This window comes from Dermochelys coriacea, chromosome 6 (genome assembly GCF_009764565.3).
Source record: "Dermochelys coriacea isolate rDerCor1 chromosome 6, rDerCor1.pri.v4, whole genome shotgun sequence".
Taxonomy (NCBI): domain Eukaryota; kingdom Metazoa; phylum Chordata; order Testudines; family Dermochelyidae; genus Dermochelys; species Dermochelys coriacea.
In genome coordinates this window covers 24,004,173-24,029,793 of record NC_050073.1, presented here as the reverse complement: position 1 = coordinate 24,029,793, position 25,621 = coordinate 24,004,173, and the positions used below count along the sequence as shown (strand labels likewise).

At 40.2% G+C, this 25,621-nt stretch overlaps 1 protein-coding gene across 17 annotated transcripts in view; it reads right to left on the bottom strand.

Annotated features, from left to right (window-relative positions):
• SERGEF (secretion regulating guanine nucleotide exchange factor) overlaps nt 1-25,621 on the bottom strand; it is a 263,131-nt gene that overhangs the window by 221,197 nt on the left and 16,313 nt on the right. For all 17 annotated transcript variants that reach the window (XR_005293772.2, XR_006282355.1, XR_006282354.1 and 14 more), the window contains exon 8: nt 25,076-25,234. Coding sequence is in view for 9 of the 17 variants with exons in the window: in XM_038407923.2 (XP_038263851.1) it covers nt 25,076-25,234 (159 nt within the window). In the remaining 8 variants the exon portion in view is untranslated. The remainder of the gene's footprint in view (nt 1-25,075; nt 25,235-25,621) is intronic.

The following is a 25,621-nucleotide window of genomic DNA, read 5'->3' as shown; positions in this document are numbered from 1 at the left end:
TCTCCTTACAGTGTGTATGGTAACACCCATTGTTTCATGTTCTCTGTGTATATAAATCTTCCCATTGTATTTTCCACTGAATGCATCCGATGAAGTGAGTTGTAGCTCACGAAAGCTTATGCTCAAATAAATTTGTTAGTCTCTAAGGTGCCACAAGTATTCCTTTTCTTTTTGCTGAATAAGAGATGTGTCTTCTTCAAAGTTTCCATGCTGCTTCTTTTGTTTACTTGTTTTATAAGATATGACCACACTGAAGTGGAAATAACAGTTTCAAGAGGAAACCCTTACATAGTCATCTGATCAGTATAAAATATATGCTAAGTCCCCCCCTACTCAAAAAGGAATTTGTCCCAACAACATTTCATTCTTACTCCGTTAGTTGTAGTGTTGGATGGAAAATGAGTCCTGCAGAGGGGAAGTGGCAAACAGTATTTCTTTCCTCCAGGGGCTAGCTTTTCCTTTATAAAATGGAGAAATTATTGTTGCCAGCTAATTCAGAAGATCTTTTTCCTACTATTTTCAAACGTGGGTGCTTAAATTGTGGCTTAGGAACCTGATTTATACACACAGTTTTGATAACCATGGCCAAAACTCACTGGGAAGTATAAAGACAAGTTTTCTGCAAAGGCCTCCTACACTTTGTCAGTACTTCAAACTGTCTCTTTGAAATCAGATTTTGCCTATAATAATTAGTGACAAGAGAATAATGCGATCAATAAAAGATGGAATAGCTTACATACGACTGATTTGAATGGTTTGACTAGGATGAAAAGACTGTTTTTGGCTTTTGTGCAATTATATTAGAAAATGCAGGATTCTCTTACACAAGAAAATAGATCAGTGTAACCAGAATCCACAATAAGCCAGTTATGTAACTAAGGGCTTGTCTACATAAGAAAATTGACCAGCAGAACAATAGCCATACACTTATGATGCGTGAGTAATATTGCTATAATACACCACATGGACACACTATTCCAGAAAAAAAGGTTGACTTTTTAGTATCGTTTATATTGTGTGCACCACTAATTTGTATAAGACCATTACAATATTCTCAGCATTGATTTCTAACCCATTTTGTATACATCCTAACATTTTGTGTTGACCATTGCATTGAGATGTCCACAACGATGCCTAGGTTTTTATCATAAGTTTCTGATCCACATCTATCTTCAGACTGCAAGAATTAAAGCACTATTTCCACAGGGCCAGCGCACACTCTGGTCTTCTCTTACCAGCTTCCTTTGTGAGTGCACCTCTGTGCAGTGTTTCATGTCTCATCCATAATGTTTCAAGAAAGAAAGAACTGGAGAATAAAGTGCTTAGCGCAATGGCATGGGGCAGGAGAGAGTGGAAAGGAATGAGCCAAGACTTGCAGAAATGGCAGTTAATCTCTGTGGGCTGAAACTGACGCAAAGACCTCTGAGGCTGGGAAGGAAAAGAGGCAGGACTGTCCAACAGGGCTACAGAGAAATATTGTCCAACACAGAGGCCCCAGGACTTGGAGTCCCCACCAAGCAGTGGCAGATTAAGCAGATCCCACTGTTCTGTGGATCTGATTCATGACTATCAGGGATCCCAGTGCCCAATGGAACTTAAATCTGCGGATGATGTTAGTGAAGCCACACAACTGGGGCCAAGAGCCTTGGGAGTTGGACTCAGGATGAGATAGAGACTGGCCCCAGTTGCCCTCAGTCACCTCGTGTTTGAATTTATCACACTACTACAGTATGCATTATGACACTCCATAATTAACAGCATGGTCGCATGCTAAATCCCAACACTGACCAGCAGCAAATGGCATGAGGGCCAGTGCATATGGCAGGCCAAGCACTGAGACAGTCTGGCCTGCCAGAGAACTGCAACATGAAGCAACAACACCCTGAGCTAAGGAATGATAAGACTATCTCATCAATCAGGACCTGAGAAGTGGTCATGGTTTATTCTGTGGGTTCTCTGAATGGTCTATGTAGGTTTTTCAAAGAAGTAATAAAAATTATTTGAAATTGAAAAAGTCTTGTTACTAGCTTGGCAATATAAAAGTGCTAGCAAAGCTTGATTTTCACCTTAGCATCATAAATGGGGATAGATTCCAGTGTATTTCTTCTAGGCTTTAGTATCTCACGACAAGTATCCCAAATACAAGTCAAAACCAGAAAGCAATGCTGTCCTCTAGGGGACTGTTAGTCATTGCATTTTCCTGAAACAGTAGTTTTTCTGTGGAACTCAGTTCGTTCCACCTCACACAATCTTCTAGAATTTAGTGATGGGGAAAATATGAAATTAAATACAAACTCTGGAACTCTACTTGGAAAGGTATTGGAAACAATACAAACAAAGTAATATTGTATTTATCAAAACATGCACAGCAAACTAGATCCAGGTTTGCAACTGATCCAGGATAAGGGGAAAATGCTGGAGAATCATATACATGTTAAAGATTTTATTTTAATTTAATGGGGTAGGCTAAAGTCCTATGATTAAAAGGGCTAGGCATCTGAATCAATATTTACTAAACCACTTCGGTCTTACAGTTTATAGAATGAGCTTCTAGGAAAGAGCCACAGAGAAGCTGCTCAGCCTTGCACAATTTTAGTGTGACTGAATCAACTTGTTTTCAGTCTCTTTAGACTGCATTATTATTAATTGCTTACAATAGCGCCTTGCAAAAATAAAATTGTTCAAATAAAGATTAATCAAGTAGTCAACTCTAATACCATTCTAGAGTTTAGACTGAGAACCCAAAACCAACAAATATACCTGTAATATGTAGTGAGAATACGTTATATGGCTTGGATGTTACTAATGTTAGAGAAATAGATACAAAAACTTATCATATACTATAACCAAAAGAACAAAAAAAAGTTATAAAAAAGCTGTGATTTAAGAAAATCCATACCACAGAGCAACACATTCCACGGAAGAAGGAAAAAGATGAAAATTGATGTAGCCGAAAGAGATTATATATGGATGTTACTAATTATATTACATAATTCTGACTAATGTAATAGATGGAGGAATGCTTGGGGAGCTAGGTTGATAACTATATAGATAAATATATTAAGAGTCAAGAGCATATTTAAAGGCCAATCCTGTAGTTCTTGAGCACCCAAAAATCCCAGGCAAGTCAATGAAATTTATGTGCGCTCAAGAACACCGGATTAGGTCCTTGAACAGGGAAAACATTTTGATTTTGTGTTTATAAATCTATTTACTTATCAAGACAGAAAGATGCTCCGTGGTGATATATCTGATGAGGAATCATTTCTAGCACCTAGAAGGAAGCTGGGAAATTTAACAAACATTACTGATTTGATCCAGTATATTAACCTGATCCAAAGCCTTTCCCAACTGACTTTAGCGAGCTATGGATCCCCCATATCACTATCCTATACTTCACAATTGGAAAAATTTATTAAAAAAGCCTATGATCCTGATTCCCAACTGCACAAAGGTGTAACTTACACCTGCTTTAAGGCTCATTTGTGGTGCGAAAACAGTGTTAAGGGGCCTTAGCATAAATGAGATCTCAGACTGATGTATCTAGTACTTAATATTTATAATGGTTGATATTTCTTCTGCATCCCACGCTATCTTACATAAAGCAACTATTCATACAACACACATGCATATTACTTACGAGGCTTTACTGCAACAATGAAAAGAACAAAATGACAGATTTTTAAAGCTATTGGGCACCTCCTACTGCTGACAGGTATCTAATGGAAATTTCAAATGTGCTTAGGCACCTAACTCTCATCGAAGTTGCATTCACATGACATTAACAATGCTGCTTAGACGATCACTGTTCTTCAAGAGAACAATGTTAGTGTTTAAATAATACATACAGAAATAGTAACAGTTAAGGCACGGTAATCAATTAGTCAAAAGCCAGGAAATGTTAAAGTTGACTGAAGTCTTGATCTCTACCAAAAAAAAAAAAACCACCACTACTTCCACACACGTTAAAAAGGCCATATTTCTTTAAAACAAATCAGTTCAGTAGCATTTTTAAAGCTATTAATGTTTTAAGTTCAAAGAACACTGTAAACTTGGGAAAAAAAATCACATTTCCATCTGAAAATATGGCTTCCTACTTTTGCTCCAAGCAACTTCTAAAATGACTATAACTGAGAGAGATTACGAATTGTTTACTTTGTACATTTAACTGCTACAGTGTACAATCTGTTTCATTGTTTTGTGATGGTCAGTTTCAACTCCCAGGCCTTGAATCTTATATATCCATTCACCCTATACAACGTGAGTGCAAAGCGCTGCTGCTGGCATGAGCAAAGAGTTTTGGTTTGGTAGTATTTTATAACCAGTTTTCACAGTTTTAAAGTTCAGCTAGTTGCAAAAGTGCAAAGTATTCTTATTAAGATGTTTCATGTCAATATTTTGTATTATTAATGCTTTCAGTTCCAAACTTGCCAGCACATTAAAAAAGTATGGATTGGATGAACGGACTATAAGGTGGCTAGAAAGCTGGCTAGACTGTCAAGCTCAACGGGTAGTGATCAACAGCTCAATGTCTAGTTGGCAGCCAGTATCAAGCAGAGTGCCCCAGGGGTCGGTCCTGGGATCGGTTTTTTTCAACATCTTCATTAATGATGGTGGGATGGATTGCACCCTCAGCAAGTTCGTGGACAACACTAAGCTGGGGGGAAAGGTAGACACACTGGAGGGTAGGGATAGGGTCCAGAGTGACCTAGACAAATTGGAGGATTGGGCCAAAAGAAATCTCATGAGGTTCAATAAGGACAAGTGCAGAGTCCTGCACTTAGGATGGAAGAATCCCATGCACAGCTACAGGCTGGGGACCGACTGGCTAAGCGGCAGTTCTGAAGAAAAGGACCTGGGGATTACAGTGGACAAGAAGCTGGATAGGAGTCAACAGTGTGCCCTTGTTGCCAAGAAGGTTAATGGCATATTGGGATGCATTAGTAGGAGCACTGCCAGCAGATTGAGGGAAATGATTATTCCCCTCTATTCGGCACTGGTGAGGACACATCTGGAGTATTGCATCCAGTTTTGGGGCCCCCACTACAGAAAGGATGTGGACAAATTGGAGAGAGTCCAGTGGAGGGCAACAAAAATTATTAGGGGGCTCTGGCACATGACATAGGAGGAGAGGCTGAGGGAACTGGGCTTATTTAGTCTGCAGAAGAGAAGAGGGGGTGGATTTGATAGCAGCCTTCAACTACCTGAAAGGGGGTTCCAAAGATGATGGAGCTAGGCTGTTCTCAGTGGTGGCAGATGACAGAACAAGAAGCAATGGTCTCAAGTTGCAGTGGGCAAGGTCTAGGTTGGATATTAGGAAACACTATTTCATTAGGAGGGTGGTGAAGCACTGAAATGGGTTATCTAGGGAGGTTTTTAAGGCCCAGCTTGACAAAGCCCTGGCTGGGATGATTTAGTTGGAGTTGGTCCTACTTTGAACAGGGGGTTGGACTAGATGACCTCCTGAGGTCTCTTCCAACCCTAATCTTCTATGATTATATTATTCTATGATCATTTTGATCACTCTCATGGTGCTTCAAGTATGTGTACAGATTTAATATGTGATAATATATAGCACTTACAATTAAATCCTCATTTTTTGGCCAAAAGAACCATAGTGCCAATCAAGACAAATAAATCATTGCATATTTCTAGTTAAACTTAACAAGAGCTGACAAGATCCATTCATTTGCACTTAATTATTTGTATATTAAAATGCTGCAGATACTGATGATGTTTCTTTGCTCAGCATTACCACCGTCTTGAAACTCGTGCTGAAAACACTGTGTTACATCAACTGAAAAGTTATCTAGTTTCACTTTTTTCTAAGTATCTTTGATCCTATTTCTGAATTGCTAAGTGGCAATCTCTATGCTTCTTACAGCTCTGGTATACACGGCCTCTGTCTATACTAAGGGCTTGTCTACACAATAAAGTTCCACTGATTTAACTTAGGGCTTGGCTACACTTGCAAGTTAGAGCGCATTAAAACAGCCCTAGGCGCCCTAGCTCACTCCCCATCCACACTGGCAAGGCACATAGAGCGCTCTGACTCCACAGCTAGAGCGCTCCTGGTACTCCATCTCGGCAAGAAGATTAACACTTGTGTTGTGGCTGAAACGCCCGGGCATCAGTGTGAACAAGGTGTTGCATTACTGCACTCTGATCAGCCTCCGGAAATGTCCCATAAACCGCTTAAATTAAGTGGCCACTCTTCTCATTGTTTTGAACTCACCTAGGAATGCAGATATGCCCTTTGAAAGCTCTGTTTCTGACAGCCAGCTCTGAGACAAAGCAAGCCATTACTGTGGAATGCTGCTTGTGTGTGTGTGAGAGAGAGAGAGAGGTGGGGAGGAGTGGGAGGTCTGCTGCTGGAGATCTACAAGACAACACACTGACATGTTTTCAGCCCCCCAAAAACCCACTCTCTCTCCCCCCACATACACACAACACACTCCCTGTCACACTCCACCCCACCCCACCCCCATTTGAAAAGCACATTGCAGTCAACTGCATACTGGGATAGCTTCCCATAATGCACTGCTCCCAATGCTGCTGCAAGTGCCGCAAATGTGGCCTCGCCACTGTGCTTGAAGCTGTCAGTGTAGACAGATTGCAGCGCTTTCCCTACTGCGCTCTACAAACGCTGGTTTAAATCAAAGCGCTCTACATCTGGAAGTGCAGCCATACCCTTAAATGGGTTTTTTTATGTGACTTAGTTAAACTGGTCCAAACCCCTGTGTAGACACTTTTATTTCAGTTGAAGAGTGGCTTATTTCAGTTTAGCTTAAGCTCTATCCTAACTGCTGTAAACTAGATGACAATAAATCTGGTTTCAACTAAAATAAGAGCATCCACTCAGGGATTTGCACCAGTTTAAAATCACTAATGCAATTTTCTTACACAGACAAGTCCTGAGGCAATTTGCACCAAGGGGACAACAATGATTTAGTCATTCTAGTGCAATCCCTAATGCGGAAACCCTGCACCAGTGCCAAACAGGGCTTCACCCAGTACAGTTTTCTACCAGATTAAGCTGCACCAAGATAAATCCCACTTAGCATTCTTGCAAAACATCTACATTAGGGATCTAAATCAATGTAACTATCTAAGTGTGGTTAGATCAGTGCAAATGTCCTTAATATAGACAGGGCCTAAGCAGTAGCAGTAACACCACCTAGCTCTTCCATAGCTCTTCATCAGTAGACCTCAAGCAAACTTTGCAAAGGGGGCAGCAGTATAATTATCTCCATTTCACAGATGGAGAAATTAAGGTACAGATAGAAGAAGTGACTTGGCCAAGGTCACCCAGCAGGGCAATCACAGATTTGGGAATAGGTCCCAGTTCAGTGCTCCAGCCCCAGTCCACCTGCCTGATCTTCCTCTTTTCCCAGGAGCATACCACCACCATTGACATAAAGATATGTTATTGTGAACGCCGCCAATGCCAGCGAATGAACCAGGATCCTCCAGACCTGAAAGCATGAGTTTCTACAGCGTGAGCTAAAAATCTCTGTAGCCAGAGGAGATTACACATTCGCACCCTCTGTGGGTTAGGTACAGAGGGGGACACAACACGCTGACCAGTGAGTTACACTATCTCAAGCACTAGCTCTTTTTTTTGGTGACACCAATAAGCCCTGAGCTTAAAATGCTGGTTGAAAGAGGCCAAGAAGGAAGAGAGTTTTCAGTACTCGCTTGTCTTTTTTCAGCTTCATCATTAGGTTAAGTGATAAAGACTTTAATCATAAGATGAGCTAAATCTTGTCACAGTCTAATCTAATTTCAATTCAACTTTTAAAACTAAAAACTGGTTAGAAAGTGGTAAACTGCTTGGTAAGTGACTTATCTTGCCATAAGCACATTCAGCCAATGCTCCATAATCAGCCTTGGGTGCCTGAGACTTCTCAGTTGAAGTTTAAAACGCTTTTGACCTTTGAAGTCCTAAATGGCTTAGGACCTACCTACCCAAGAGATCACCTCTTCCCCAGTGTTATATCACAGTCGAGATCCGTGGAAGAACTTGAGCTGAAGCTCCACTGATATAAACAAGTGAAGGTCCAGGAATGCTCTGTGAGGGTCCCAAGGCTCTGGAATTTGCTCCCCTACTTTGACCAAAATAGCTCAGAAGAAAACTTTCAGAAACGCCTTAGTGACTTAAGATCTTACGTCCCATTTTCAAAAGTAACCTAGGCATTTAGAACCATAAATCCACTGACTTTCAATGAGGCTTAGGCACCTAAGAGCTTACGTCACTTTTTTAAACAGGACTTAATGATCTTCAAGGCATGTTGCAACTTTCATCTTTTTTCCCCAGGCATTTTTAAATGTGAGGAAATATAATTTGTAGGGTGTGGCAGATTTGCAGTGGGTTAGCTTACATTGTTGCACTTAGGATATACTTTTAAGTTCTGTCAAGAGCACCTATTGTATACGAATAGGCATCCTTTCTAGCACTTCAATATATTAAAATAAATAAAAATAAAAATCACAGTATTTGCAAATCAGACTTAATATAAGAATCTCTTGCATGTTTGAGGTAAATCCTAAGAATCAGAGAGCTGCCACTGAAAACGATAGCCTTATCGCCTTAATAGCATCTTATTTACACTTAGAGCACTCCCATTGACTTCATTCAGTGACAGCAGAGATAGGTTAATAAGAACTGATTTTCTAAATTTCACTATGAATGTCATGACTGATTTTCAGACTTCTAACTCTGCTAAAACAAAAGCAGTTCTCACTGAACCATTAAAAGGTGCTTCTCAGACCCGGGTATTTCCCTGCAAATTTTTTGTTTTGTATCTCATTCTCTTTTTTTCCTATTTTTCTTAATAATGGGTAAAGCATTGCCGGGGGTGGGGGGGATTTAACCTATTCTCTTCATACTAAAACAAGACTTAACCTCACCAGGCTGGGAAAATATCAGAACACAAAGTGAAACTACGAAGGAGCAACTCAGAACAGGGTACAGATTAAAACAATTAGGCAACATTAGCAATAACTGTCACTAGTACTCCAGTGGTAACCAGAGAGAAGAAGCAGACACAGTCACACATAGCACTGAATTCTTCCTCCTGAAAGGAAATTATATTTAGATAGATTTCACCACCTGTTACAGCTATTGAATGACAGGTGGTATGCTTTCTCATATGCAAGGGGGAACCATATACTTTCAGCGCAGTGACTTAATTTACATTAAATGAAAAAAACAAACATGGAAGAACAAAAGCAAAGCCTTCAGGTGAGAGCACAGGGTGTCTCCCATGTAACACACTGCATCCTTCTGTCTCACAAAATGTCAGCTGCCTCTGCAAACAGGCAGACTGCTTAGAAATGGACATGCATAATATATTGAAAATATTGTTATAACAAATACAAATATCACCACAGGTACCCTCTTAATACCCTCCTTTCCCACAGGCAGAGTGCACCTTACCCTCTGCTATGTACAGACACTTTCCAAACTGTCACATCCAAAGATGAGTGGAAAAGAACTGCAAAATTCAGCATGGTTATTTTTTCCATTTTAAACTCCTTGAGAAAAGGCACTCAGCATCCAGCATGATCTAAATTTAACTGAGACCCATTTAAATCCTATTTTCCAAAGGGCATCCAAATCTCAGTTTGCCAATCCTCTCATAACACATTTAGTTTGGGAAAGTCTATTCAAGTTCAAATAAATGTATTAAGTGCCATCTTGCTTACTGCCAGTCACTTATATTTCTATTTTAGGGAAAACATTTAAAACAAAATTATTTTGGCTTTAGCACCTTCCTGGCCTTCTCTTTATGCAAGCAAAATATGGCATGACATGCTTATTAAAAATCTTTCAGTTTGGTTCACTGACTCATGTCCAACAAAAAAGGAAGGGGAAAAAAACCACAGCTGCTCCATAAACTTGACTTGAATTACTCTGTAACTATTGTTAGCAAACTATTGTTGAGAAACTGTACACATGAACAACTCTGAAACACGGAACGGTTTTAGGGTAAACCTCAGACCTAATCTGTCCATTGTGATATAATCAGTGAAAACATTTTCTTCAAGATTGCAACCGTGTAGAGGCAACTCCCAGTAGGGAGCAACAAGATTGCCAGGAGTATAGAATTACAAAATAGTAAAAAAAAAGAATTAACTACAGCTGTAGCACGATTACATTCAGAAAACCAGAAGCAATAGGAATGCTGATTTTCTAAGGATTCTGGGCACCGTCAGGGAGATGGGGCAGTTACCAGTGTTCTTCCTGATGTGTAAACATCCCAAGCATGTAAAATTAAAAATAACATCAACGAGACTGCTGACCCCTGAACTTCAAGGAAGAAAGTGCTGTAACAATCCTTGGCCATATATTTACAGACATTATGGTAACCTGCAAACCACATATATTTTTGTATGTAACTCAAGACTTGCAGTGAGCCAACAACCAGCTCTGCTACTCAGTTGAGAGAAATGTATATACAAGGGAGGGCAATTGCCAAGAGGGATTCACCCACACAAAGTAAGAGTCTACCCCAACAGCTTTTGTTTATGTAGCTCTTGTTAAAGGAAGCACAAGCAGCTTGTCCATACTGTAGGGCTGAAAGTGAGGAAGAAGGATTGGAGCTCACAAAGATGAAGCAAGACATCATGGGAGATTACCATTGTGCTGAGTAGAAACCACTGCAGCAATTAAACCTGGCAAGACCTGGAGAGTGAACACAGCAGATCCCAGATTTTCTGAAATGCTCTAATAGCATGACTACTCCTGGATTCACTGGGAAGTGAGCCCCCAGAGGCAGGCTCTTCTGCAGTGGCACTGGCAAAATCGTTTTCTGTATTAATAATAAAGCCAAGTTCTTGCAGTATTTGAGTGCTGTGTCAGGCAGTCTACTTTGCAGATGGGCTTTTATTAATAGGTTGTCTATGCTGTGATAAATTTGAAATCCTTGCTGTCCAAGATCAGAAAAGAGACTCACCATCAAAGCTCTGGCAGCAGATGACAACCTGAAAGGCACTGATATGAATTGACAATGTTGATTGGCTGTTGTGAATCACAGGGTATTTTGGGGTCAGAGAAGTACAGATAGGCTTTCTTCAGGTCTAAGCACATTTCTTTGCCTATTGCTTGAATCAGTGCAGTATCTCTTTTCTTCTGATAGGTCAAGAATGGATAGGTCCAGAATGAGATGGAAGCCACCCACAGATCATGAAAAAAAAAAACCCACTGAATAAAAACTGCATCCTCCTTGGTCCAGAGAAAACTTTGACACTTTTCTTGGAGTCTAATAAATTAGTAAGGTAAAGCACCACCCTTAGACTTCAGGCTTAGACTCTGAGTTGGGGAGTGAGGCATCAGTTTGTGGTAGACTGTGGGAGGCTCTGCGTTTAAGAGAGCTTTTTGAGTGAGCCAGCTTACAGTGGGGGACCATGGACAGCCATCTAGTTCTCTCACTGAAGGGAAGGAGCTGGCAAGTGAGCAAAAAATAACTCACTATGTGTGTTGATTGTGACCAAACTGCAGCACCACGCACTCCCCTGGAGCTACTTTCTACTGGTCTTCTGTTCCATTCCAGATTCTTAGCAGGGCCTGCTGGACTGGCCACCCTGCAGCCCTTAGAAAAACTGACTGAGCTGGTGATGAGGAGATGCAGGCTGGGTCAGTCTAAAGCAGCGGATCAGCAACGGGCGAGCCACAGATTTTTCTCTGCTCTGTAGACATATCCTTAATTTCTATGCTTCTCGTAATCACACTCTGCATAATGACTGTAATGGAACAGCTTTCTTCATGAAGCATTTTGTTAGCTACAGATGAAAAGTATTATAAAACAATTATAGTCATCCTCAAGATGGCATTTTGACATCCCCTACACACTCACTTGCCTCTGATTTGGCTCCTGTTCCCAGGAGAGGAAGTCCAGCATTCCACGTCAGCTTTCAGCCAGCTGTCTGCCAGGAATCAAACTGCCAAGAACTCTACCACACAGTTCCATCAACCCCTACAGCTGCAGCTTCCATAAACTTTGTAAGTTAAAAGGACAGTAAAAGATCAATGTGTGATGAAACTGGGAACCCAGTTTAGAGATTTAACTAAGGAAAAAATGAGCTAATTCCCATGTGCACCAAAGATCTTTATTGCTGCTCCTGTGTATTCCGAATGATCTGTAGATTCCTTAAAACGGATTTCTGTAAAGCTTTAATTCCATACATTTTAGAAATATTAACAATGCTAAAGTTCCCAGAATTAAAAAGCAACTTGAATCACAAAATGACTGACCAAGGAGACTACAGTTTTGACAAAGCAAAACAACTATAAGCAGTCAATAAAGTATAAATGAATGAAAGTCAGCTAGTTCATAAGCAACACATTTTCACCCATCAGAACAAATAAACTAATGTAAAACTGCTGCCCACAAACAAACTTCATTAGGTCACCACATAGTCCAACCGGCACCCGTACAAACATTGATTTAGCAAGGAAGTACTGTGTGTCCAGGACTGACCCCACCAAGGCAATAAAAAACCATTTAATCAAATCAAAATAAGTGATATTATGCTATTTTATGGAAGAACAGTCTTCAAGCTAAGGCACTTGCCTGGGACTCATGAGATCTGGGTCCAATACCAAGCTCTCCCACAGACTTGCTGTGTGTCCTTGGATGAATCATTTAATTTTTTAAGTTCTCAATCTGCTTTCATGTTGTATCCCTTTTCTCCCTCCCTTTGTCCGTCTCGTCCAGTTCAAATGCAAGACCATCAGGGTGGGCCACCTTAATGTGTCTCAAATTGGTCACCCCAAAATTGAGACACCCAAAAATCACCAGTCACTTCAGAAAATTAGACCATATCAGTCATAGTACTATGACATACTAAGCCAAACACCTCACCAGGGTAAACATCACAGGAAAAATATTGTAAGAGGATGATTTAGTTGAAAATACAGCTCATGCCAATGCTGAATGTATATTCCATGATCTGGCAATTCTCTGTCAAGCTTCACTGTTTTAACTAGCACTTTCACTTCCAAAATATTGCATACCTATATTGTTCACTTGTCACAGAGATTCAATAACATCAAAAGGTATTTTATGGAACTCAGCAGCAGATAAGAACCAGCATTAGCTGCAGACATAACTCTTTAGGATATGACAGACCTTATCAAGTAGATCAATGCAAAGTAATCTGCAATTGTTTTTTATTTTTATTACAAATCACTTTACACTTGTCAACAGACCAATCTCATTATATCTCAATGAGTTATAGACAATGACATCGTGCACAGAGATGTCTGCCCATGATTAATGTTATCATGTAGCGTTCAATATCACTTGAAGCCTGCCATCTTTTCTAGAATGTGTGAATTTGGAGTGTATAATAATGCCAAAAATAATTTTTAAGTTAACCAAAAGCTGTTCCAGAGTTGCCACAGTTCTCTTTTCTGTATTAATACTCCTCCAAACCCCACTTTATATTGGTCCGCATTTCACTCTACTCATTTTTACTTAGGCATTATTTAGTGTTTAAGCTAGAATTTCTTCTTTTCTCACCCCGGTAAGTTAGGTCCTACAAGGGATTATTAAACATATATATAACAAACTCAAAGTACCACAAGAGGTTATTACTGACCACATATTTCTGCTCAACTCTTCATTTTGTCACCTCATCCTCCCATCTTCCCCCATCCCATTTGTCTTTTTAGTTCACTTGTTGTCTCCTCTCTCACACTCCTAGACAGAAAGCTCACTGGGGATGGATTATCTTCTTTGTTATTTGTCTGTACAGTTCCTAGTAACAACAGGGACCTGATGAAAAAACTACCAAAGGAAATAGCGGCTTCTCCATCTCTTGATATGAGGAGAGGGATAGCTCAGTGGTTTGAGCATTGGCCTGCTAAACCCAGGGTTGTGAGTTCAATCCTTGAGGGGGCCATTTGGGATCTGGGGCAAAAATTGGGATTGGTCCTGCTTTGAGCAGGGGCTTGGACTAGATGACCTCCTCAGGTCCCTTCCAACCCTGGTATTCTATAATTCTATGATATCTTTTAATCAAGACTGGATGCCTTTCTGGAGGAAGAGCATTAGCCAAACACAAATTATTGAGCTAAATACAGGGGTAACTGGGTGAAATTCCATGGCCTGTGTTACATAAGACGACAGACTATATGATGTAATGGCCCCTTCCAACATTAAAATCTATAAATCCTTTATTAAGGAGGCTACTGTATTACAAACAACAAATAACAATCATGACAGCAAGCAACATGCATAAGCACAAAGACTGTTATAGTGTAACTTTTCATTGCATGGACAGGCAGTGCAGACTAGACAAATGGGCATGGGAGTAGAAACCTGGAAGTTCTGTGTTGCAATCCCATCTGTGCAAGTGACTAGCTGAGTAGCACAAAGTAAACCATTTAGCCTCTGCCTCAGTCTCCCCATCTATAAAATGGAGATAATAATAGCTGTCTACCTATGTCACAGAGTGTTTCCGAGGATAAATATCCTGTTACAGAGATCTTCTTTCCTATGCACAAACCCACTATAACAAACCCTTCCCATTGTTACTGAAAAGCAGCATTGCTGATGTTATTACATTAATAGCCAGACCCTGCTCCCTTTGAACCTGAAGACATCACGGAGATCGAGATCAGCTCATAAGCTGAATTTCAGTTTCTTTTTTAAAAAACACTGCATTATGTAATAATCACATAAGAAAAGAACATTTGAATATGATGACTGGACTGGTTGAAAATACAAGAAATTCAGAAATGACAACGCACCTTCTTCATTACACTTCTTCATTACACATATTGCATCACATATGGGAGGTAAGAACATAGTTTTCCACCAGATGACTTTAGAACAGCAAATGACCTTACCAGATAAGATGCTTAATGCAAAAGGGCAGCCATACAAGTAGTTTTCAGCCTTAAAAGAACCTAATTTTCCACTGTTTTTTTTAGTTTAAGACCTGCCAATGGTTTTGTTACTTTGATTTGACCAATCTCTAATATTTTATATATTCTTCCAAATCTCAAAATCACACTCCCTCCGCCCCCGAAAGCTTTTTTTTTTATTGTGCATGAGAAAGAATGTCAGAGACTTCATTCAGTTTCAAAGTGTTCGATTGTCACCAACTGGAATTAAGCGTTTATCACATTCATTCAATTAACTGCCTCACCAGACTGTGCCCTATGGAGGCAGCTGGATTGCTGAAGCAGAGAACACACCGGGCTAGCTACTCTGCTCTCACCCATGCAGGGCAGGATTTAGCCCATATTTGCATGCAACGTATGAAATATAACATTTTGGCAATCAAATTCATCAAGCCAATGATGTGCTCAGTACTGTAGGAAGAGTACATCTGAGCCATCCACGGAGGAACAGATCTGCAATGAAAGCTCTGTTAGAAAGAGATGCCCCTAAAGGCAGAGGTTGCCACATCAATATTGGCTACTAGGTCTGGAATAATATAAACTACACTTTGCCTCTTGGCAAGGTAATTTTCCTAAAGGTCTTCTTAAGAAAGGAAAGGGAAAACAAGACTGTGAATCTCCCCTTAACGGCAGTTAATGCAAATTCTAGTATTTATGTAAATCTAGGCTCTAGTAGGTCAAAGCTATATGCCCAACATACAGTTAACCTCCATTAAATGTGAGCTCCTTAAATGACTGCACCTTATTTAAGGTAGCCCTTACCCAAAAGCAGTCCCTTCTGCAAAGGATTCTTTGGCTAAAATAGGGCAGCTGAAGAGCTAAAGATAGGTTCCCCTTAACAACGGAGGCTTTACTGGCACTAAGCAAGAGCCACAAAGCAGTGCTTGGACTCCGTTAGAGCTTCTCAGTATTACAAGGCTGGCAAGGCATCCTTTAAGGGCTGCTTCTGAAACTTAATTCAAAGCAATACCGAAAAGGACCTCTAGTGGACTGAAAATGTACTCCTTAGACTTCAGAGGCCAGTTTCATCAGTAGCATAACCCCACTTAGGGCTTGTCTACACTTAAAACACCGCAGTTGTACTACTGCAGCTGCACAGCTGTAGCACTTCAGTGAAGACTCTACCTACGCATAGCATAGAGAGGTTCTCCCATCAGCGTAGGTATTTCACCTCCCTGAAAGATGGTAGCTAGGTAGATGGGAGAATTCTCCAATCCACCTAGCACTGTATATGCCGGAGGAAAGGTTGGTTTACCTGCATTGGTCAGGGGTGTGGATTTTTTAGGTCGACGTAAAGCAGCTTACATCGAGATAATTATGTCAGTGTACACACTACAGCCTAGTCCTGCCGATGTACATACCGTACTCCACCAACATAATAACTCCACCTCCATAAAAGACGTAGGGCTTATGTCAGTGTAGTTAGGATGATGCCGTGTCTATGCAAACATTGCATTACTAATATCAGCTCTTGGCTGTCTTGTCAAGAAAGCTGGGAAGCTAGAGCCTGGCTGCCCCTGGCTTCTGCTCCCAGCCGCCTGACTCCCCACTTCTGGAACCGAGAAACTCAGGCAGCCACCCACCACTCCCGGCAGGGAACTGCATGGAGCTGACAGCCCTGGCTCTCAGCCCCCCACACTGCCCCTCTTCAGTCAGTGGAAGCGCTCCTGGAGAGGATGCAGATCACCGACAGAAGGAGGGTAGTTTGGACATGAGCCACTGCAGTAATTACTGCGGTGGCTGTAAGTCAACTTAACATGGTTGACTTAAGTAGATAGTGTAGACATGTCCTGAGCAATGCAGTTATACCGAATTAATTTCCTAGCGTAGGTTAGGCCTTATTTAGCTGCATTTGCACTAGACCTATTACATTACTTAGCAGCAAATGTGATGGCCTTACCCAGTGGTGACAGAGAAAGAAGATATCTGTGCAAGTACTGCAGACAATGACTGGAGATTTCCATTTGCTTCCAGTGACACGAGTTATTGACTTCATCCAAATCCTAGCAGGGATGGATCCCCACTTGCTTTAAAGGCATTTATTGGACTAAGAGAGTATGATTCAGTTTTGCTATGTGGATGACTAACATGCCAGAAAAGACCACATAAAATAATTTTATGTGCGCTAACTGGTTTGATGCTAAGGGACATCCAAGGACGTTCAGATTCAGTAATTGCGTTTGGCTTCAGGACTTAATGCTACTGAAGCTGTTTTCATAGGGGTTGACTGTGTATTGTTCCTCTGAGACTTCTTAGAGCTGCAGTGAGATTTGCAGGAGGCAGAAATAGCATTGTAACTGCACTACTGAGATACTCCCTCTGGGTGAAGGAGCTGGGAATTCTTTAGTTGTGTCAAGAATTTCTTCATGCAGACTCAACTGACGTGTAATTTCATTTGATGGTACATGAAAAATAGATTAGTGAATTTATTCAGGAGAATACTTAGATAATAAAACAGCCCAGATTAAAGGAGTTTATTTATCTGCCATCCCAGTTAATCAGGAAATCACTTGTTTTGAACTGAAGATGATGATTCACCTTCTGTAAGTCTAATAAAGGCTTTTCTCTCACACTTTTACTATATTTAGGATTGCCTTCAAGTCAGGTGAGGTCTACTCTTTCAGAGAGTAGCCTAATTTACATCTTTAGCTTTCCAGGACAGAGCTCAGTTCTCTTTTGAAACAGATAAGCAGTAACTTCTAAATTCACAGTGATCGATGTGCAATTCCACTCTGACTGACGTAAACACGTTGAGGGAGACCACAAATGACAGCTAACACTGTTACGCAAGTTGAAAGGGTGCACTTGCTTGTGTTTATAAGGCATTGTCTATTTGGAAGACGCCTGTTATAGCAATGACTGTTGCGGCATTGAGCATTTTGCTGGCACGAAGGCTGTGGTGACAAAAATCGTTGTCTAGAGCAGTGCTGTGCTCATTAGCTGCAGAGAGCACAGCTGAAACTGGAAACTGAGGCATAAGGTTTGGATCAGATGCGTACCTGATGTGGAGAGCAATACTAATGTTGCGGTCAGTAACAGAGGTATTATTACAATTGAAATTTGTGCCCGAAAAGTCACTCAGCATCAGTATCAACATAGGAAGCAAAGTAGAGACTAATACAGGTGTTTAGTTGATCACTAGGGATCTAATGCAAAGCTGATTGGATGCAATGGGAGACTTTCTATTGATTTTAATGTGCTTTGGACCTGACCTTACGGTACAAGGTAATTCTTCTTGAAAGAGCACAAGGAAGGCTGTACCAGCTTAACTACATGTCTCCTTTTGTGGGGAACCCGGGAATCAAAGCAGAAGCAGAGGGCCTGCATTGAAGACCTTCACCTGTTACTGAAAATAAGATAGCACAAGGGGAATGAGAGACCCAAAATTACAGAGACTGGAATACTCTGACAGAAACAACCCAATTTTAGAAGGATAAAAAATAAGACTTAAAGGAGATCAGTTAAGGCGAATGTGAATATAGAACATTCTGTGAAAAAGAGCAACAGCCCTAGTAAGACAAGCAATTCATGTTCCTCAGAAAAAGGTATCTTAGTCCTGAACCAATGAATTTTGTGACAGAATAAACAGCAAAAAAATAACAATAGAATGACAGAGAGGAGAACTTTCATTATCATTGGATGCGATAGCATATCTTACATGGAAAAAAAAGCCAGGCATCTCCCTAACCTCAGAAGTGAGTTCCCAACTATGATGAAGGAGAAAGTAGGAAGAAATGAAAAGCACAAATATAGCTGAACATCGCCCTGCAAAACCCTACCAACAGCATACAAGAAACAATAAATATTTAAAAATAAGAGCAGTGTAAGTGTGAGGCAAAACTTAATGTAACTGAGGGAAAAAATAGGCCATGTTGCTTCCTTACATCTAATAATGAAGAAATAACTTCCTGAGACATGTTTACACAGTGTCAAATCAAGGCATCCAAAAAAAAGCCAACTCTTCCTCCAGATGGTTGCTTTTAGCAACATTGCTGTCCCATTTACTTCTTTAATGTTCTGTTTTCTCTGCAGTCAACTGCTGCTTGTCTGAGCAGATAAAAATCAAAATGTTTTGAAAGAGAACATGTTGGAATAGCAGCATTTATAATTTTATGTATGAGCAAAATGTTCAAGTTTTACCCAACCCTTTTCATTATATGTCTTCTCTGATAGATAGCATTTTACAGCCATGTTGGCAGGAATTTAAACTTTTGATCTGGATGATGCTTCAAAACATTTATTGGGCCTGAATTTGTACCGCTCTTCCAAATTTTTTCTCGTCCTGGTGGATCCTGAAACAGTGACGCTTAAAGTAACCTCTATTTCAACTATTATATTTTGCTGTGTTATAGACTATTAACTAAGTAAAACTCTCTCACAACAAAGTTCCTTCATTGTGATTCTGTTTGCTGAAGCCAGTCTGAGTCTGATGTTTCTAGTGATAAACATAGATCCCGTTTCCACCTTCCATAGTAGCCAAAGTGGAGAAAATATCAGACTTCATCCTTTTTTTTCCCTCTAAATCCTTTATTTCCTCAATCCATCCATGTACCTCAATCTGGTGATTTTAGGTCCCTCTTTTACAGCGGAATCAGGAACTGCTCATGAACTCAACAGCAGGAGACTCAAGCAGCCTCTCATTCATTGCAGGGAGAAGGTCACATAATGGAGGAACACATATTAGAGAAGGAGTAAAATTTTTAAAAGTGTCTAAGGGTCTAAGATTTTTAAAGGTATTTAGGTGCCTAAGATGTAAATAGATGCCTAATGGGATTTTCAGAAGTGCTTAGGTGCTTGAAATCAATGAGAGTTAGGTGCCTAGGTACTTTTGAAAAGGTCACTAGGCACCTATCTGCACCTTCAGGTACCTAAATACCTTTGAAAATTTGGCCTTATGGGATTGAGAATCTTAAATCCCATTGATTTTAAATAAGACTTAGGTTCCTACATGCCTAAAAGTCACTTTTAAAAATGGAAGTAAGTTCCTAAGTCACTTAGTCTCTTTTGAAAATTTTGCCCCAGATCCTTAGAGGGTAGAAGTCAGTGTAGCTCCATTTAAATTATTTTCAAGTGTTTTCTCTATTAGTCAAAATAACCTGATGTTAAAGAGTGTTGTTGTCAAAGCTATTTATTTGTTTCAGTGTTTGCTGGTGATAAATATCCGCTACATGAAGTTTCACATAGCTGATATTTATTGGCAACAAATACTGAAACAAACTGATTGCTTTGACAATCACCACTCTTTAAAATCGGGTTATGCTAACTAATGTCTTGCTTCCCCCACTTCAGTATCAGCATTAATGGTGGAACCACTTTTCTCATGAACCCTACAGTTAGAGATCAGTGCTTTTATTCCATCTGAAAACAAAGATAATACGCTTTCAAATAGTGCATTGCCTTGGTTATAGCTCTAAGAATTCTCAAGACAGAAGCCTCCAAAAACAGGTTAGAGTTTAAGTAGGGTTAAAAAAGTTAAGGTAGTTGTCAGATTTGTGCAACTTTCATGTGTCATGAATCATGAGTGCTAGTGATGAATGCTATCTGCCACTAGAATGCAAAAATGCTTTGGTATCCAGTGGTCCATTGCATTCCACTCATTTCTAGCACAGCAGTTTGCAATTATCAAACATTATCATAGACACTCTTCTCTCACACCAATAGTATTATTTGGTACCATGCTTTATGGCACCAATCCAGCAAAGCACTTAAGCATATGTTGAATTTTAATCAATGAGACTATAGTACTCATATGCTTAAAGTTAAGCATCTACTTAAGTGCTTTGCTGGATCAAGGCCTAGCACAGCAAGTCCAGAACCTTGAACTAGTGCAATAATTTTAACTCTCTGCAGATAATAATGCTGGGAGATTTGTCGCCCCTTCCTAAATACTGTCTTTAGATAATCAATAGGAACATATGAATGGTCAGGACAGACAAAGAGGCCATCTAGCCCACAATCTGACTCTGGCGATGGCTTAAAACAGAAGTTTAAGAGGAAAGTGAAGACCCCTCTGGGAAGTTCTGCAAAACTACCAGGGAAATGCTATTTCTTGACCATGCCTACCCCTACCCCACCCTACTGCCACCCCCAAGCTGACAATCAATGTATACAGCAAAGTCTAAGGACTATGTCCTTTGTAATTTATACTAGTTAACATAACTGCAAATGCTATTTTTATTCTATACAAGCATTTAATCATTTTGTTAATCTCAGTAAGCTATTTGCCTATATAATATGCTGTCATGGAGTAGCGGGTCCCTATGGATAGACTAAGCCAAGCTTCCCTGGACCAAAGCAGGTGAGCCCAATCCAGCTAGTTAAAGAGGGCTGAGCTACACCTGGGCCTATAAAGGGCTGCTAATGGGAAGCTGGAGGAGGAAGGACTGAGATAGACTGCACCATGGAAGAAACACACCCACATTGGAGAGAAGCTAGATCCTCTGGTGGGTCCCTGGAGCAAGGGACCAGGGGCTCAGGGAAGCAACCCTGGGGGGGGGGTTGCTCCAAGAAGGGGGCAGAACTCATTGAGACTGGGAAGCTGCCAGGAGCTGGAGTGCCAGAGACCCCTGGGAAAGGTGGCCCTGAAGCCTGGGGCCAAGGATAGAGTTAAAAGGATGGTTTTTTGTTTGTTTGCTAACCTCTGTTAAGGAAATAAACCTCCGTGCAAAAGATTGGGCATGGCAGGGCATGCTTTGGAGCCAGGGAGAAGCTCAGACTGGTGAAATATGCTGCAGCAGCAAATTCCACAGGCTACTTACGTGTTACTAAAAATAATATTTCCTGTTATCCATTTTTAATGGGTTGCTTTTTAATTTATCCAGTTTCCTCCTGTCCTTGCATTATTGGACAGAGCAACAATGAAAGTGCCCCCTGCTGGCCATCAACAGATCACCCATTATTGTACATACAAGTGTCTCTATCACATTGCCTGACTTTTATATTTTCCTAGCCAAGGGCCCAATCCAGCATACATTGCACACGCGAATAGTCCCATTTTCTTTAATTTCACATGATGACGTAGGGACTGCAGGCTCAGATCAAAATCATACTCATTTTCTTTCCTCTTGTCTCATAGGGACAGTCCCCCCTCATTGTAATAATTTTTCCCAATCTTGTGCGGATATTTTCTATTTTGCTGACTATGAAATGGCTCACCAAAACCGAACAATACAGCCTAGCATCTTATTTTCTGGGATTTTTTTTAAATACAACTTTTTAAAAAGTGGAATAAAAGAAATCAAGAAAACTCAAGTACATGCAGAGCTAGTATTAAGAGAAAATGCAAAAAACTTAGTCTATTTGAAGACATGAGTACAGTGCTATATTATTTGTTATTTCCTCTACCACATCTCATTGCACAGATGTCTTCATAAAGCATAAAATGGGGATAATACTTCCCCCTAACTCCTCCTGGAGTGTTTTGAAAACAAATGGATACACTTGAGAGGCACTCAGAAGTTATAGTAATGAGGGATGACATAAATACCAAGATTTACAGAGGGATAAATTTCAAAATCCATTACTATTTAAAGTAGATTAAAGAGGAAATATTGGACCTTTTTAGGCTCCCAACCTTAAAAACAACTAAATCCCATTCCATCAGGTTTTCCTGATGCCTGCCATATAATTTTTAACTGTCCTTTTTATAATAGTTTAAGAAAAATCATTTTGGGGTTACAAGCGACCACAAAATAGTATAAACAGTGTAGTCCTGCTAGCATGCACTTGTATAACTGCAAAGATGACACACAGTACCATCCAGAATTTCTGTCTAGGTTGAGTTCAATCTTAAGTACTTATATGGCCTCTATTACCACAGTATCTGAACACCTTCCCAGGTTTTAATGTATTTCTCCTCACATTGCCCTCATGAGGTAAATAAATACTATAATTGTATAGTACATTTAATATTTGATATAATAATTTTCTACATTTTACAGATGGAGAACCAAGGCATAGAGTCTTGACCAAGATCACACTGCAGGACCAGATTTACAGGCAGGAGACTCAGGCAACCGCCTGGCATGCCGGGCTTGGGGGCCACCAGGCTCAAGGTGCTGTTTTTGTTGTTAGTGACAAAAGGGAAAATAGAATGCTTGAAGTAATATGTTTCAGGTATCCATGTGTGGATTCATTTTTCACTAACCTCCTAGAATGTTCTGGACCTTTGTAGAATCTCGTGGAATGTTCCAGGCTTTCTGAGAACTACATTTTCTTCAAATCTATAATGTTGTTAGCCATGCCCTCGTGGATACATAAGCGGCGGGGCATCACCAGTCAGTCAGTGAGATGATAGAACGAAGTGAAGTGAAAGCCCAGCTATGGTATTATTAACCCTGCTTTACTGTGTAATTATGAAGGTGTACTTGTGTTTTAAAACTTGAAGTTTGTAAGTAGCAACTAATAAAGGACATATTTAATGAGACACCAGTGATATAAGAACATAAGAATGGCCATAGTGGGTCAGACCAAAGGTCCATCCAGCCCAGTATCCTGTCTACCGACAGTGGCCAATGCCAGGTGCCCCAGAGGGAGTGAACCTAACAGATGATGATCAAGTGATCTCTCTCCAGCCATCAATCTCCATCCTCTGACAAACAGAGGCTAGGGACACCATTCCTTACCCATCCTGGCTAATAATAGTCCATTAATGGACTAAATCTCCATGAATTTCTTTAGTTCTCTTTTAAACCCTGTTATAGTCCTAGCCTTCACAACCTCCTCAGGCAAGGAGTTCCACAGGTTGACTGTGCGCTGTGTGAAGAAGAACTTCCTTTTATTTGTTTTAAACCTGCTGCCCATTAATCTCATTTGCTGGCCCCTAGTTCTTATATTATGGGAACAAGTAAATAACTTGTCTAGCAAACCCCCTATCTACGTAACAATATAAAAGAACTACTGTTACTTCTTTTACCATGCCTAACATGTAACGTTTGATGACTTTCTAAGTCTGCAGAACATAGACTTTTGCTCTCCCTAATACTGTCTGTTTTTCCCCATAGAAAATAAAAGATGTCCCCAAAGAAGCCTTCAGGAGTTCAGTATAGGAAGCAAAAAGCTCAGTTGCAATCTAGTTTGCAGAAAGGGACAAATTTGATGGGAAAATATCTAAAACAGGACTGGGGTTAATATTCCAATGCTGTCACCTTCTGTAACACTATTTAACACTGGTCCACCCAATGTTGGTGCACAATTCAATTTCTTGATGTTAGTACATTTCAGTTATTCTTAAAATTAAAAAGTTTCTTTAAGCGTAAAGGAAATTATTTTTTTTATTTGCTTACATATGGCATGAATAAGTATAGATTTACAGATCCTAGCATGCAAATGTATTGTCTTATACGACAGGGATGAATCATGCATGCAAATCATACATCAAAGTTGCAAAATGGGCTACAAATGCAATAAAAAATAAGGTATTCAAAAGTTTAACAAATGGAGGAGGGTCAACCAAAGACACTCCTCACTTGGGGTGCCATTTGGTTTAAGGCCAGCCCTGAGAATGTGGTCAAGCAAGTAACTGAAGCAAAGTCTCCCAATTCCCAGGCTAATGCCCTAACCACCAGACTATCTTTCCTCACTAACTAATGATGATCCCACTGCCCAGGAAAACTCCTTGCCTAGATGAACCACAAGGAGTCTCATCAGTAGGTTTTCCTCAAAGTATAATTTCTATGGCCTTGATAGAAATCTGCCAGAGACCTCTCACCAAAGATGACCCTACAACCTGGAAACCGAAGCCAAAATCTTCTACCACTGCATGGAACACCACCAGACTCCCTTTTCTCCAAGGATGAGGCTAAACCTCACCCAGAAGGCTGGTCCCTGGAACTTCTCACTTACTGGAGAGTTACCCCCTTTCTATCATCTGGTGATCTGAGCTGTTTGTGTATATTGGTGCTTTTGCAGCAGCAAGCATCTAAAATAAACCAGATGCTCTTATTGTATACTAAGTTTTCAGAGAAGCAGGAGTATTCTTGATAGACAGAAATCCATTCCCCTACTTTTTGAAGACTATCACTGTACAGCTTGATCTGAAAACATCTCTGTGCATCACTATTAACAGTGAGGAAGATCAAATTAAAATAATGTTTTGCCTAGAATAACGTGGATATTTAAGTATTTGCTTTTAACTTCTGGCTGCTTTTTCGGATCTCCTACCTGTTTGCGCCACTACATGCGTCCATCCACTCCAGACCGCTCCAATCTTTTCACCCGAGAAAAAATGAGCATCTATTTTCTGGGGCTCAACGAGAAAAGGCTCTTTACTCACTAGCTGCCCATGTTTGTTGCTACCCCAAACACACAATTCTCCTTCATCTGAAATAAATACAAAAGTAAAGAAATTAGAGGGAAGCTACTTCTGTGAAATATCAACAGATGGAGAAAAATACAAAGGGAGGGTAGTACATTAATTCAGTTTCAATTTTCCTTGTATATTTTCCCCACTATTTATACTTCTCTACACACACACACCCTGGATTGTAAAGAATAAAAGTAGCCATAAAGGCCCTCAACACATTTTCCTTTCCCAAGGCAGAACTAATAACTCCGCTCATGCCTCTCTCCACTACAAGGACACCGACTACCATTGAAATAGATTGGTGGATAATTACTATTTTTTCTCTATTTGTTTAATTGAAAAAATTGCATATACACACACCACAAAATCACAATGCAAGATGGGGTGTGAATCTGACCCATGTT